General features: G+C 40.7%; 1 protein-coding gene across 4 annotated transcripts; it reads right to left on the reverse strand.

The window, feature by feature from the left end:
- Nucleotides 1-14009, reverse strand: TDRD6 (tudor domain containing 6). 4 transcript variants are annotated; one of them, XR_015794724.1, is made up of 6 exons: nucleotides 7470-14008; nucleotides 5620-5738; nucleotides 5400-5489; nucleotides 3700-3763; nucleotides 3170-3267; nucleotides 2-557 (listed from the first exon to the last, which is right to left on the reverse strand). XR_015794724.1 is itself a non-coding variant. In XM_088133654.1 (5 exons), exons 1-5 carry the CDS (start codon nucleotides 13768-13770, stop codon nucleotides 475-477), a joined length of 6657 nt encoding a protein of 2218 aa, XP_087989780.1. In that variant the 5' UTR covers nucleotides 13771-14007; the 3' UTR covers nucleotides 6-474. The 4 variants fall into 4 exon arrangements, 2 of the variants coding, with proteins under 2 accessions (XP_087989781.1, XP_087989780.1); XR_015794735.1 differs by lacking the exon at nucleotides 5400-5489 and having other exon boundaries at nucleotides 1-557; nucleotides 7470-14009; XM_088133654.1 differs by lacking the exon at nucleotides 3170-3267 and having other exon boundaries at nucleotides 6-557; nucleotides 7470-14007.
- Between the last annotated feature and the right edge of the window lie 211 nt (nucleotides 14010-14220).

Here is a 14220-nt window from a genome sequence, read left to right on the forward strand (position 1 = left end):
ATTTAAAATTACAAAAGCAGGATGATGAAAAAAATTCAGTATATGGTCAATCATATCACTAAGATTACAAATTTTCCAAATGCAAGAATATGAAACAATAGGATGAATTATTTCAGTATGTTTTATTTCATGTTTCATTAACAAAAAGGAAATTAACAACACACAAAACCTTCCCATATAGCCACATCATTTTTAAAGCTATTTTAATGGAAGTAAACTCAAAGTATGAAATATGCAACTTTCCCCCAAAACTATCTCCAGAGTTTAAACTTTCTTAGATTTGCAAGACAATGAACAGCCGTACAAGTCTAAAACCTTGTTCCTGAATCTTAACAAGGTGCATCATACAAAATAATGACAAACATTCTTGCAGGATATAGGTAAAAAAAACTCCTATAAGCTCTGCTGGTTTGGGCAGGACATGCCTGTTAAAACTCTCGCCTTCAATTAGAAAAAATCTGAATGTAAAATGATTTAGCATCGCTCAGCTGTACTCTCAGTGCTGTCACAACTCAAAAGGGTGGTGGTGTCATCTGAATCAAGAGTAACTTCTTCCACTATAAGAGATACAAATCAGTTTATTAAAATCACAAATATTTGCACATCGGTCAAATAATTAAAATTCCAAGTAAATTTCCTCACTTTCCTGTGTCCTACTAATGAACCATGCATAAGTCATATTCTTTCCTCACTTCTTACTCAAATTATAAAAGGATTTAATTCATGTGACCAGGTCCAATAAATGACAATGTTCTTCTGAAAAAGGAAACATCATGATAGTTGCCTTTTATTAATTCTGGTTAATGGAAGGTAAGTTTATCTGTACTATTACGGGTAGTCCTTGGGTTATGACCCTAATTTGAACTGGAATTTCTGTTACTAAGTGAAGCAGTTGTTAAGCAAAATATCACGTGATTGTGCCACTTAGCAAAGGCAGTTCCAGCAGTCCCGGTTGTGGTCATTAAGTGAAGACTGAGTAGCCATTAGGCGAGGACCTCACGCTTTTCCTGCCTTGCACAAACTGCTTCAACTCCCCCCATCTGCCTATCTCCCCCCCATCTCTGCCCCTTTGGCTGCCCTGCACTCTGCCGCCTACCCCTGCCGCCACCAGCTAACCTTCACCATCTTCTTCCTCCCGCTGCTGGCCCAGGATCCAAGCTCTGGGCATATTCTGTAGCTTGCGCTGGAAGCTCTCCTGGAAAACTGTCCTGTGGGCTTCAGCAAGGGATGGAGGTGAGCCCAGTGCCAACAAAGCCTACCCGCAGGCACTCTGCTCCTTGGCCCAGCCTTCCTCCTGCAAGGCCTTGTGAGGGGCCAGCAGCTTCCAATGTCAGCTGCAGAGCGTGTGAGCTGTGTATCCAGGAAGCCTTCTGCTTCCTCCAGTTTCACCACCACCCCAAACAACACTTCTTGCACATCTTTGCCTGGGAAAATGCCACTTCCTCTCCTGCCTCGCCCAGCAACGGAGCATGATGCGCCTCATCAGCCCATGGTCTGCAGGCTGTTGTTCCTCATGCTGACAGTGAAAGATGGTGTCCTCCACCCTGCCTCATCCACTGGCTCCATCCCACTGCCTCCTCTCTGGCCAGGCCTGGTAAGTTTCCTTCAGCAGATGAGGCTCCGCCATCCTGCCACACATGTTCCAGGGCTGCACCCTCACCCAGTGCCTGGATCCCAGGCCAGCAATGGGAGGAAGAAGACAACGAAAGTCAGACGGGTAGGGGTGGTGGTGGCGGCAAGGATAGGCAGAGAAGTGCAGGGCAGCCAAAGGGCAGCGATGGGGGAAAGACAGGCAGGTGGGGGAACTGAAAGCAGAGTTACTTCATACAGGGCAGGAAAATGTGACTATGGGAGGCTGCAGCGTTCGTACATGTGGGCTGGTTGCCAAGCACCCCCATTTACCATTACTGATTGGAAGGCTTATCCACCCAGGAGGAAATCCAGTAAGTTTTCAGGGAACCGTAAGAGTCATCAAAAATAATTTGGAAGAGATTCTATTAATATAGGATACCAGAGGAAGTGGGACTGTTAGTGAACAGAGAGCTCCCTTTTAGTCCTCAGCCTTTTCTTACCCTTGCTTCTTTGTGATTTGGCTGCTGGTACAAGAGCAGACCACTTTTGTAATAAACTGATAGTGAGAAGGATACTACCAGTGAGCCCAGAGAATTCATGTAACTGTCATGAATAACAGCCTCTTCTTAGTCAGAGTAAGCAACCTGTTATCCCCCAGAAGTTTTTAAACTACAATCTCCACAGTCCTTTGACATACTGGCTGGGGTGGAAGGGAGCTAAAATCCAAATATTTGGCAGAAACACTTAGTTAACTGTATTCTCCTGAAATCTGTCTAGCCATCCAATCTCTTGATCATACTGCATCATAACCATTTTAATCTACACTGCAACAGCATAAATTGGCATCTTTATGAATTAATCAGAATTAAATGCCATGAGTATGCATATAGGGCTTTATAGAATACAGACCCCTACCCTGAGAGTTGAAAATTCAAACATGGGGGAAGCAGTAGGAGAGGAAATGGAAACTAAAGTAGACATCATGCAACTGTTAAATTACACATGCTTAGGCTCAATTGCATATCAAATAAAATTGCAGACATCTTCAACTTTGATTTAAAAAAATGCCCTGGGCAGTACCACAAAATGGCTGCCATAGGAATGAGCTGGGGAACAGACAGTCACAAAACAGAGAAAGCTCTCAGCTTTGAATACAAGGTTCAAGTGCAAACTCTCAGTTGTCTCGGTTGCTGATTTGATGTTTCCCTCTCACCTCATTGTTACAAATTTCACTATTTGCTCTTCTGAGTTCTCACAGCTGTAGGAAAACAGCTGATTGCTGCTGTGTCATTTTGTAACCAGCACAAACTTCCTTAGATTACAGCATTGTCAAGAAGCTTTTGTAAAATCACGCAGTGGCTATTTCGTGGCTAGAAAGGACATCCTGCAAACACTGCCCTAGGGATTACGCTAGGGCAGGACAGGGCACTTTCTTATAACCAGAGACTGGACTTCTTTCTTTTGCCTGACAGAGAAAATGCCTTAATCCACACACCCCCATGGGGAAAATCAACCTAATTTGGGATGAAGGGGCTTAAACTGTAAGGGTTGGTACCCGCTTTAGCCCTTAAATCCCTGAAACCACCAATAAACTCACAATCCACTCCCCTGGAGATTTGGGACCCATCTACTCCAGGATAGCAAAAGGGATGCTATAGAGCTGCGTGCAGCCTGCAAGCCACTAGCTGCCAACTGCTAGGGAAGAGGAGAAAAAGGAGAATTTTAAGATGAAATCGCATGCAGCTTTGGGAAGGCAATTTCAAACACACAGGGCAGCTGGAGTAGAATTTTTTTTGAGCAAACCAGGCCTCTTTGCAATATTATAAAGGGAGATGTGGGACTGAACATTCTTCTTTATGAAATTGGTAATAATATTTCTACTCAGCTAAGAACTGTTACAACTTAAATCATGCCACAGAATATATATACAATTTATTTCTGCTTTCATAAATTCTGAAAAATTAGAAATGATCTACTTGTATTTTTTAAGTAGGAAAAAAAACATACACTTGAAAAAGAATAGTGATCCATAGATTGAATGAAGTAGTACACACAGAAAAGATACAGAGTAGTACATATATAAAAGGTATAGCACAAGTTAACATTTGCCTGAATTTTGTATCCTACCTTCAACTGCCAGGAAAGTTGCTGGCACAGAATGCAAGGTATCCATTTTATTCTTGGACATTATCTAAGAGGAAAAAGAAAAGTAATTTCTAGAAGAACAGCTTACAGAACAGAACAGTACTCTATTTCTGCATGTTTACTGCTGGATGGTATGCTAAGATTCATTGCTTTAAAACTGTTACTTGCTCAGTAAGTAATATGTCCAAAATACTCTGTAACTTCTTGTTAGGCTTCTGTTCCAGAACTGAACTATTACTTAGCATTTCTTATTAGAAAATGACATCCAGAGGGAAAAATAATTGCAAAATAGATATTCCTTTAATCACTAATTTTGTTTTAAGAAGTATCAGGACTGGAATCTGCCATGAGAAATGGGACAGTTTAAATCTTTCCTTCCCAGCACTAGTTCCAACCAAAATTATTTCTCTTCCAATGTCTGCACACTATGGCTGCTAGTTGCTGGAAAAAAAAAAGTTTCTATTAATGTCACCCACACCTTTATCTCCCACCTTAACTGTACTGCTGGAGGGGGCTTCATCAGGAATACAGCTGGAGAGAGATTTAGGCTTTATTTCCCTGCACAGCACAGTCACAATGTTAAGCCATGCACTAGTTAAAGAGATGTTCTAACCATAAAAACCTTGATGAAATCACATTCTTGAAAAAAAATAACCAGCCAAAACCTAAATCCCTGTTAGATTCATAATCTCCTTTATTAAGGAAGGGCTTATTTTTAAAAACATGCAAGCAGGCTACCAGTGTTAGAACCTCTGTTAGACCTAACTGTGCAAAAAACATGAGGGAGAGGAGCACATGTTCCTAATATAAAATAAGATAGCTCAACTTCTGCACAGGATTTTATCAAAAATTCCTTTCATTATTTTTTAAAAATGTCTTTATAGTAGCCATTTTAGTTTTTCACTAACTAGGTTTATTCTTTAATTTTTTTTAATGTGGAGATTTTTTTAACACAGTTCTCATGGCTAATAGGAGAATCAATCAATCAATCAATCAATCAATCAATCAAGGGGTATATTAAACATACAGATGTGTCTAAAAGTTTCCTTGGCTCAGTTATACACGTATCACAATTCTAAAAGTAAATAAAGGCCTACCAGTAGGCTAAAAAGAAAAAATGAGATAACTAGTGTTACTTGTATTATCTCCCAGCCAACAGACCATCCAAAGTGTTCTCCTAGGATTATTAGCTGTCCACTGACCACAGGATGGAAATCAGTTTTATTCCCCGAGAGGAATTTCCATGGCCTTCAAAATTTTGCTGAACACAATGCCCAATATCACAAATAGTTTGCTATGCTGACGGGCTGTTGAGAATTATTGTTCAAAATCTAGGAGGGTTCTCAGATTTATCTGTCCTAAGCAAATGGTAATAATAAATTCCATACCAATAGTGCCAGTGGTTGGTATTTTTTATAAATTTTAGCAAAAAATTGTTAGCATTCACTATTTTTTGCCAATTCAATAGGTATAGGTGCATTTTGTTTTTATTTCTTGCCACTACAGTACATTTGCTTATTCAAGTGGTACTGCATTACTTACCAACTTTTAAATCCTGTATGAGACTTGTTCCTTACTAATTCACTGAGTGGAAGAAAAAATGATCCACAACAGGCCAGAGAAAAATAGTCAGCAAATGTCTATAATACAAAATTGCTTTTTTACTCTTTGGGAAAATATACCTGAGTAAGATTTGAATCCAATTCAGGAATCCCATTCCAAACATGTATAGGATTGACTATCTCTTCATTTCCATTTGAAAGATTCAAAACCTTTATTTATAAATAACATAATGTTTAGATATTAATACTTATAGAAAACAAGAACTTCATTTATACAGTAGAAGCACTATTAAAGTAACATAAACAACCACACTTACCTAATACATTCAAGACTCCTTACCTTTGTACCTTCAGCAGATATGCCTAAAATCTCAGCCTTGTACCACTGAATACCTGACCATACCATGCATTCAGAACCAATATCAAATCCCATTAAGTTGCAAATATTTTCTTTTTTTTCTGCAAGAAATAATACATTGTTTATTTACATTATTCAATCAATACACAGATCAGGCAACGGAATTGACAGCTGCAGTTCACATTGGCAATCTTAACTAGTATTGGCCAGTTCTAGGATTGGGCTACCAGCTGTAGCCATAGTAAGGAATTTATTTTGTTCAGTCTGGTGTGTCATCTGCGATGACACTTCAGGAAGACAACCTAGATAAGTCCACATGCTTTTAGCCATTTCATTACATGAAAACTATTTTTGAAAAGTACCTATACTTTTCAGTTAGAACATTGTATTCCAGAAAGATCAAACAGAGCTGATATTTAATACAACATCTTTTAAATTCAATTGTAATATCAACCATTTTGGTTCTTGGCTTAAATTTAAAGAAAATTAACACTACTTTGAATTTGAGTCCAGAAACAAATTGGTAGCTACTATCAATGGCTTGGCAGCTATTTAAAAATTCAGTTCTTCAAATGGAGTGATGTTATTTTACAAGTTCCACTTTTATCAGCGGTAATACATAGAAATATAGAGATCATCTTTTCCATCTAGGAAGGAGAGCTCTCTGCTTTGCAAGAGCCATCTAGTTACTATTGTGTTACATTGTTACTGTTGATTTTTTTTAAAATTAAAAATATATACACTATCTTTCTGCCCACAGATCACATAAGACAGCTAGGAATTTAACATAAACTATAACTTAATAGTTTTTTAAAAATCCTAAATATTATCCTCAACACAATCTTGGGTGAAATATGTTTGTTCCTAAAAGACGAATGAGTGGAAATCTAACATAATTCCCAAAGGTGTTTCATAGCTTGGGACAAACACAGAAGGTCCTTCCTTCATGATTGACAGACCTCTGAACATACAGAAATCTTTAAAAGGGGCTCTTTTGCTGACTTTAATGACTGGACAGGTTTATACTGAAATAGAAATAGTTATGTCATAAGATAAATTTAGGACTTATATGTTTAAGATTTTAAACTGTTGGAAAAGCAAGTGGCAACCACTGCAGGTTTTTAACACATGAATGATAGAATCCCAATAGAGTATCATGCACTGGACAGCAGACATTTACACTCTGATACCCTTCAAGCATAGCCTTATACAAACTATGCTACAATTGTCTGATTTAACTATGTGCAGGTCCCATTCCCAGGTCTTAGTAGTTCAGGAATGGTTCTAATTTTCAGTCTAGACATAACCATGCAAATATAGTGGAGCTTTTCCAGCACAAGGTAGAACCCAATATTGCAAGCCTTTCTCCTTTTTGAAGCACAACCAGATAGGAGACAGGAAAACAGGGAGCCCAGAAAGGTAACATGACAGTGCTAAAATCACCAAGAGGTCTAGGAGAATTATTAGGGCCACACTCCCAGCCTTTTCATTCACAAAGGCAATGTAGATTTAGCCTCATATCTCCCAGGTGAAATTGATCTGGTTAATCATTATTCTCCAGCTGGATCTGGAAATGACCACATTCTGAAATGAGAATTATGCTTTGTAAGGGGAAAATTATATAGTCTATACTCAATCTTTCATAATACAGCTTTTGAAAAATAACTGCAACCCCTCTCCTAGAAATTAAGTTGCAATCATTTTGCTGTCCAGTATCATTTGTCCCAAAGACTTTTTCCAGTTACCTTGCCTAGCTGAACTTGCCAGGTGAACAAGATTGTGTGTAAGCTCAAATCAACTTTGCCACTCAAGGTTCTACATTAATGCCTTACCTGTATCATGTATTAAGGATTCTACTCTCACTTCATCTAGTTGTATATTTGTTAAAGAATCCTTTTCAACAAAAATAGTCTCTTTAAAACTTTCATGCATGGTCCTCTGCGTTTCTCCATAATTCTTTCCTAACAGAGTTTGCTCGTCAGTAACATTGGGATTTTTGTCCTTTTTTTCCAGTTTACACTCTTCAACAAGGCGTTCAGTGGAATAGAATTCTTGTGGTTTAACTTTAGTTTCTGAAAATGATGACTGGATTTTATTATCTGCAGGAATAGACAAAGTAGACTGTTGCAAAAATGGTGTATTATCACTGGCTTTGTCAGTCAGTAAAGGGAACACTTCAGGTGCCATCACCTCTAATATTAAATTTTCATTATCCTTCGTTAGTGAAGTGTTCTCTTCTACTTTGTGTGCTGACTGTCCTTCCATGTGTTGTGATTCAAGTAAACACAATTCTGACCTCCCTTGTGGCTCATTGTAGTAAGTTTTTATTTCCATGGTCTCTGGCTCTAGTGTGTCTTCAAACGAGGGCATTTTTAATGTCTCTAGCGTGTCTGGCATGTTCTTTGCATTATTTAATGGTGGAAGCACTTCAAAGGGCACAAAGTCTGACAAGCTCTTTGTATCATCCAAAGGCAACTGAACTTCAGGATTATCTAGTATTATTTCTTTGTCTTCTGCTCCTCCCTGAGATTCAAGTGGATTATATTCTAACACCTCGATTTTACAAGTAGAAACCTGTATTTCAGAAAGACCCATAGAATCTGCTACATTTTTTCCTTTTCCAGAATAGTTTGTTTCATTATTAAGTGTATCAAATGTAGTCTGCTGGCTCTCTGTATCAAATACTTCATGGGTGATAAAGTGGTGTTTGAGTTGATACTTGGATGGCTGTGAAGGAAATGTTTCTGATAAAACACTGTCTCTCATACCAAAAGACTTATCTACTGACTCTAAAAGATTTGGACAACAGCATACATCTTCCAAAATACTAGTATCTTTTGGAGCCATTACTGTACAAACAGATGTTTCAGTTTCAAATAGCAGAGATTTTGAATTCTCTTCCTCTGCATTTCCAATCTGCTCTTCTAGGTTGTAAGTATTTGCCATAGTTGAATTACCATTTTCATCATTATGTTTCCAAAAGTGTTTTATTTGTTCATTGATACTTATCTTTTGACATTCCAATTTAACTACAAACAAGGGAATTTCAAAAGAACCATGGTTCAGTTTGTCCATGACTGTAATCTCTAATGGAAGATCGGCTATCATATCATAGAAAATTTTATTTATTCCTTCAGCCCATGAACCTTTTTCAGAATTAAAGCCAAAAAGGCAACACAAAAATGCTTGTGGTGGAAGTATTAATAGTTCATCAGGAATTTGCCTGATCACTTCTATACTGACAAGCTTCTCAGTTCCATGATCAATATCAGTTACTGTCAAGGAGCTTCCCTCTATATGGCTAACAACTGCTCGGTGAAATAAATCATCTTCACTAGACTTTGCTAGACAAGGACAGCCATTTTTAAGATCATCAACGTGGATTCTTGCATGTTCTCCAGCTTCCTGAAGCTTTCTTTGAATTGAACTAATATCATTTTCAACAAACTGACACCAAAAATACTCTGGGCTCTTTGGAACTAATGAAAAGGCTTTTGCAGTTTGACCTACCTTAGGTGTCTTCCAGAGAAATGATTGGCTAACTGAAAGTCTACTGTGCATATCAGAAAGAGTATCTTCACATAGGTTTACATTGCCAGTCTTGTCTTCTCCTTTGTCAGCTGTCTCTATCAGGAGAGATTTTTGATGTGCAAGGCAACTATTAATCATATCAACAATTATATCACCTTTTTCATCACTGAGAATTATTTCCCACTTGCCTTCTACCTTCTCAACAAATTGACTGTTCATTTGAATCTCACTTGTCATTTGGGAGAAATACAGCATTGCTTCCTGTGTCCATTCTGAAATCTCTGCTGAATTAATACTGCCCAGGGTACAGTGGATGCTCATTACAGGGAAAGATGAACAGTCTTCAACAAGTCTGCATGTTTTATGGATGCTGACTACCGCAGTATTGCCATAATCGATATAACATACCTCTACCAATTCACTAGTGGACTCCTTAATAATTACAGCTCGATACCATAGGCCATCTTCTAAAAAAATTGCACATATTAAATCTCCTACATGAAGCTGTTGCCCTGCTAAACTTGAAACTGTTTTAGAACTGTTTATTTTCTCTGAAATACTATCAAGAAAAGATTCATCTTCTACTAACTGTACATAAAAATCAGAAAGATTATTTATGTGAGAAACATACACTAAAGATTTAAGACCAGCCTTTATGTTTTTTTGAGGTAGTTCACATATATTTTTATGTGAAGAATATGTTATAGATTCAGATTGATTTCTAATATCACATCGCTCCCTTTTCTTAAGAAGGGCTACACATTGCCTGTCCTTCCTATCTGCCACAGAGTTACTTTTGCTAAATCTTTCTGTGAGCCCTAGGAACTTTCTTGCTACCTGACTTTTAGTTTTCTGCTGCAATTGGCATGCTTCTCCAAAAACAGCACTATATTTAGTCTTGCTCTCAAAAACAGGTTTGACAAAGTCTACCAAAGCTAGCTCCTTTTCACTGTTTTCTTCCCTACTAAGTGAGTATCTAGAAGACAGAGTTCTGTTTTCTGTGTATCTGGTAATCTCTTTACTAGCCTGCAAACCTAAACTTTGTTTCAGTTTTGCATTGATCTGCATTTTACCATCATATAGTTCAATTAGCAATTTTCCATCAGGATCTTTTGCTACAATCAAAGCTTTTAAGGGCTTATCTAACACTGCTTGTTCAAACCACTCAACAGCATCTTTTGATGGATCAACAGTATCAGACAGAGAACATTTTATAGCCTGCATAGGCAAAAGCATTAACTCATAAGCATCATTTGGTACTACAATCAGGTCTTCATTTTTTAACAACTGTGTATTTCCAAAATCTACAAAAAAAACCTCTTTGGTATCATTTTTTGAAGTCACTACCGCCCTATACCAGCACTCATCAATATACTTTGCAAGATACAAATTTCTACAGGTGTGTGAAGTTTGTAAACTGTGCCACATTTTGCTTAGTTTACTAATGTTACTAGTTAACTTTTCAAGAGCATTTGCGTTCCTAGCAAGTTGACAGAAAAAGAGACAGGGACTATTAACATGTGTGACATAAACAACCTCTTCACTTCCTATTTTGATATTGTGCATTGAATAATAGTATGATAGAAGATGTACAGATGTTATCAAGGGTTTCTCTGTTTGTACAAATGTGGCTAGACCCTTTCTTATTAAAAAATGGCAAACACTTTCAAAAGGGGTAATTAGGTCAACAATATTAAAAAGATCTGTACTGTTTAATGCTGCTGAAGCAAATATAGTACACTTCAGTTCCAATTTAGATGCTGAATCCACAAATTCATGAAAAGCTTCAGTGGCTTTCTTATCCCAAACAAAAGGGTTTGGATTTTTTGGCTGAATTAAATTGTAAAGGCTACATCTGAAAGCTTGAGCTTTTAGCGTCAGAAACTCTGCTTTGGTTGCACGAACATTTTTCAGTGAAACATGCTCTTTATATCCATAATCAACATAAGCGACTTCAACCTCTTCTGCATAATGAACCTTATTAATGATAAGAGCTCTGTACCATTTTTTATCCTCAGAACACTTAGCCAAACATACAGGATTTGGCCAATCATGAGGCTCCGCTGAATGAATGCAATAATCCTGAATTTTAGCCATAAGTATCCTCAGTTCATGGGAATTCTTAAATAATTGACACCAGAAATGACTAGGATTTTCTATATGTGTTACAATCACATCAACTGTACTTCCAAATTCAAGCTGTCCTTCACCTGCCTTTATTTCAGAGTAGTTCTGCATCTCACATGATAAATTTTCTCTGCCACCCAAAGTTGATGCAGAATAAAAAGCTCCCTCACTGGAGTGGTGTTTGGTTTTCAAAACTTCAACTGTGTAAGAGGATGTAGAATCATGTTTTTGTGGGTATTCTACTTCATCTGTTGTTGATGTTATTTTCACAGGCCTTAACCCCTTTGGCTTGCCTTCACAATCCCCTGCCAACAGCCTGTTTGATATTGTCTGGAGAGTTTCTAGTACCTCATGATGCTTCGTGTACTTTCTCTGGGACATGATTTTACCCAAATTTTTTTCTCCCATCAGAGAATTATCAAAAAGTTCAACTATATAAGCATCTCCTTGCATGCCTAGAACTTTGATCATCAACTCCTTGTTTAGCACAGATTTCCTAAAATAATCAATAGCTTCTGGGTTCCATGACCGACCTGTGAAAGGATTAGCCAGTGCACACCGGACTGCCACAGCAGGAAGCTCTCTGAACTGGGGAAGCAACTCTTTCACCTTATACAAGTCAACTATTTCAGTGTTTCCACGATCCACCAAATACACTACAATTCCTTTTCCCTGAACTTTAGTAACAAGGGCACGATGATAAGAATTCTCCTTCAGCATGACACAGCATAGGGATCCTACCTTGGGCTCAAGTAGAATACCCTCTAGTTTCTTACTCTGAGAATAAAAGTCACTTAAGTTCCACTTTAGGTGACAAAGTGGCTGTTGATGTTCCTGCAAATGCACCCAGAATGCTGAAGGGTCTTGAAGAAATGACACCTGAACATTATGGTACTCGCCTGCCTTCAAACGCACAACAGAAAATGGGACAGCAGCAATAGCAGACAATGCCTCTGACAAAGAACCAAGTTCCTTTTGGGCTGAGACACCCAGACTTTCTGATTCAATCATTAAATCAGAGGTGTATTCTTGATTACTATGCAAGAGACTCTGAGCCAGGCAATGTGCCTGCACCCCATATAGACAGTTAAGGTTGAGACCATCTTCCCCATATAGAGTAACATAATAGAGATGCTCAAAGGGACAATAAGCTTCAATGTGGGCTTGTACTACCTTGCCCAAGAGCAATGTTTTAAGCTGACTAATTTGTGAATGGGCCCAGCCACAGCCTCCATCAGTAATACCTTGCAGCGAGCAAGGGTAGGTCACTACTGGCATGCGGAAATATTCAGCAGGCAAGTTGTGCAGGTTTCTCTTTGTCACAAACTCTTTCCTGCCATAATCCACACAAATCACTTGAGCCACTGCCCCTGGCTGATCCTCTAGATCACCTGCAGGGTATATTTCTAGTAATAAAGCTCGATACCAGCATCCATCTATGCCCCGGGCTGCACAGGGATAACCTGGGGTGGGTAAAGACTCTTCCACGTATTTTCCTTTTGATGCCTCAAAATCTCGGTACATAGCATCTGAAAGTAGTTGGATCTCTTTAGAAAGACTACGCAGCTGGCAATATATTCTGTGCGGATCAGAGATTTGAGTCACCACCACAGGCTCAGTCACATTCAACTCCAGTTGAGGATAGAAGAAATCCATTGTGACATGACCCTGCTGGGACTGGGCAGCAGCAGTAAAGATTGGGGACTGGGACAAAGTGGAAGTTGGCTCCAATGGGACAGAAGCAATCCCAGTAACTCCTAAGGTGGTGCTCAGCAGGGTACAAAAAGCACTAGAGGCAACGTGGCTGGCAAGCCCAAGATGGCACATCTGTGTCAGCAGCCAGGGCACTTCCAGCACCACAAGGCGTTGCGGGATCAGCACTTCTCGGATGAGGCCGGACACCTCTTTGCCATGCAGGACACCCAAAAACTCGATGGCATCAGCTGCCCAGCTTAAGTTCAGTATCTGGGATCCTAGCGGGATTAAGCTCTTTGAGCCCCAAGGAGCGGCGGTTGAGGATGCCCCGATCCCGCCGGGAGGGAGCAAGTCCGCAAGGATGCAACCCATGACTTCGGACGGCAAGTGGAAGAGTTCGCTGCGGCCCCGCGCCAAGTAGTAGGAGCCGGCGGTCACCGTGCGGCCCTCGTCCAGCAGAAAGACGCGGTAGTTTTGCCCCAGCTTCGGCCGGCGGCTCACGATACGGCAGCGGTGCCACCGCCCGCCCAGCTCAACCAGACACAGGTCGCCCAGAGCCAGGGCCTCGCCGTCGCCGTCCCCTCGGCCTCCGCCGTTCCCAGACGTTTTCGCCAGGCGGGGCCCCACTTTCACCTGGATGTCCTCCGTCAGCCGCAAGTACTCCTCTCTGCGCTCCACGGGCAGCCCCCACAGCCTCACCAACGGCACTTCAGGGTGGACCTCTACGAAGGAGACGCGCAAGGTAACGGAACTGCCGGGGCTGGGCAGGGCGGAGCACATGGCTGCGCCCGCTCCTACTCCCGCCGCGCCCGCTTTCAAGCCGCCGAAAAAGAGCCCAGCGCGGCCGACGGTCGCCTTATATAGGAGCGTGCGGCCCCACCCGCCCGCCTCCGCCCGTCGGCGTTGCGGTGGCCGCACGGCTTCCGGGCTCGCGGCGCCGGGCGCGCGCGATAACGAACAGCGTGAGCGAGGCGGGAGGGGCGAGGGCGCGTCGACGGGGACCAGACGACGGAGTCTTCAATGGCGCCACGCGCCCGGGGTCACGTGCCGGCTGCCGCCCACTCCGCAGGCGCGGAGCTCTGTTTTGTGGCGCGCGTGGGTTTGAGCGCCCCCTTCGCGCCCTAGTTTCGGTGGGAAAGAGGTGGCGGAAGGCGCGTGGGAGAGTTTCACCGCAGTGTTCACTGGACCATAAAAGCGGAGGCGTTCTGCTCAGGGATTATTTAAAAGAGA

The sequence above is a fragment of the Python bivittatus genome, unplaced genomic scaffold (genome assembly GCF_059951505.1).
Source record: "Python bivittatus isolate LINGU-HERP-01145 unplaced genomic scaffold, Pbiv_v1 ctg000020_np1212, whole genome shotgun sequence".
Classification (NCBI taxonomy): domain Eukaryota; kingdom Metazoa; phylum Chordata; class Lepidosauria; order Squamata; family Pythonidae; genus Python; species Python bivittatus.

Excerpts from the sequence above, each read along its gene's own strand:
- TDRD6 (XM_088133654.1), bottom strand. The coding sequence starts at position 13,770 with ATGTGCTCCGCCCTGCCCAGCCCCGGCAGTTCCGTTACCTTGCGCGTC. Across the intron at positions 5,739-7,469 it reads ATCCTTAATACATGATACAG|AAAAAAAAGAAAATATTTGC; the intron begins GTAAGGCATTAA and ends TATTTCTTGCAG. Across the intron at positions 5,490-5,619 it reads TATCTGCTGAAGGTACAAAG|GTTTTGAATCTTTCAAATGG; the intron begins GTAAGGAGTCTT and ends TTATAAATAAAG.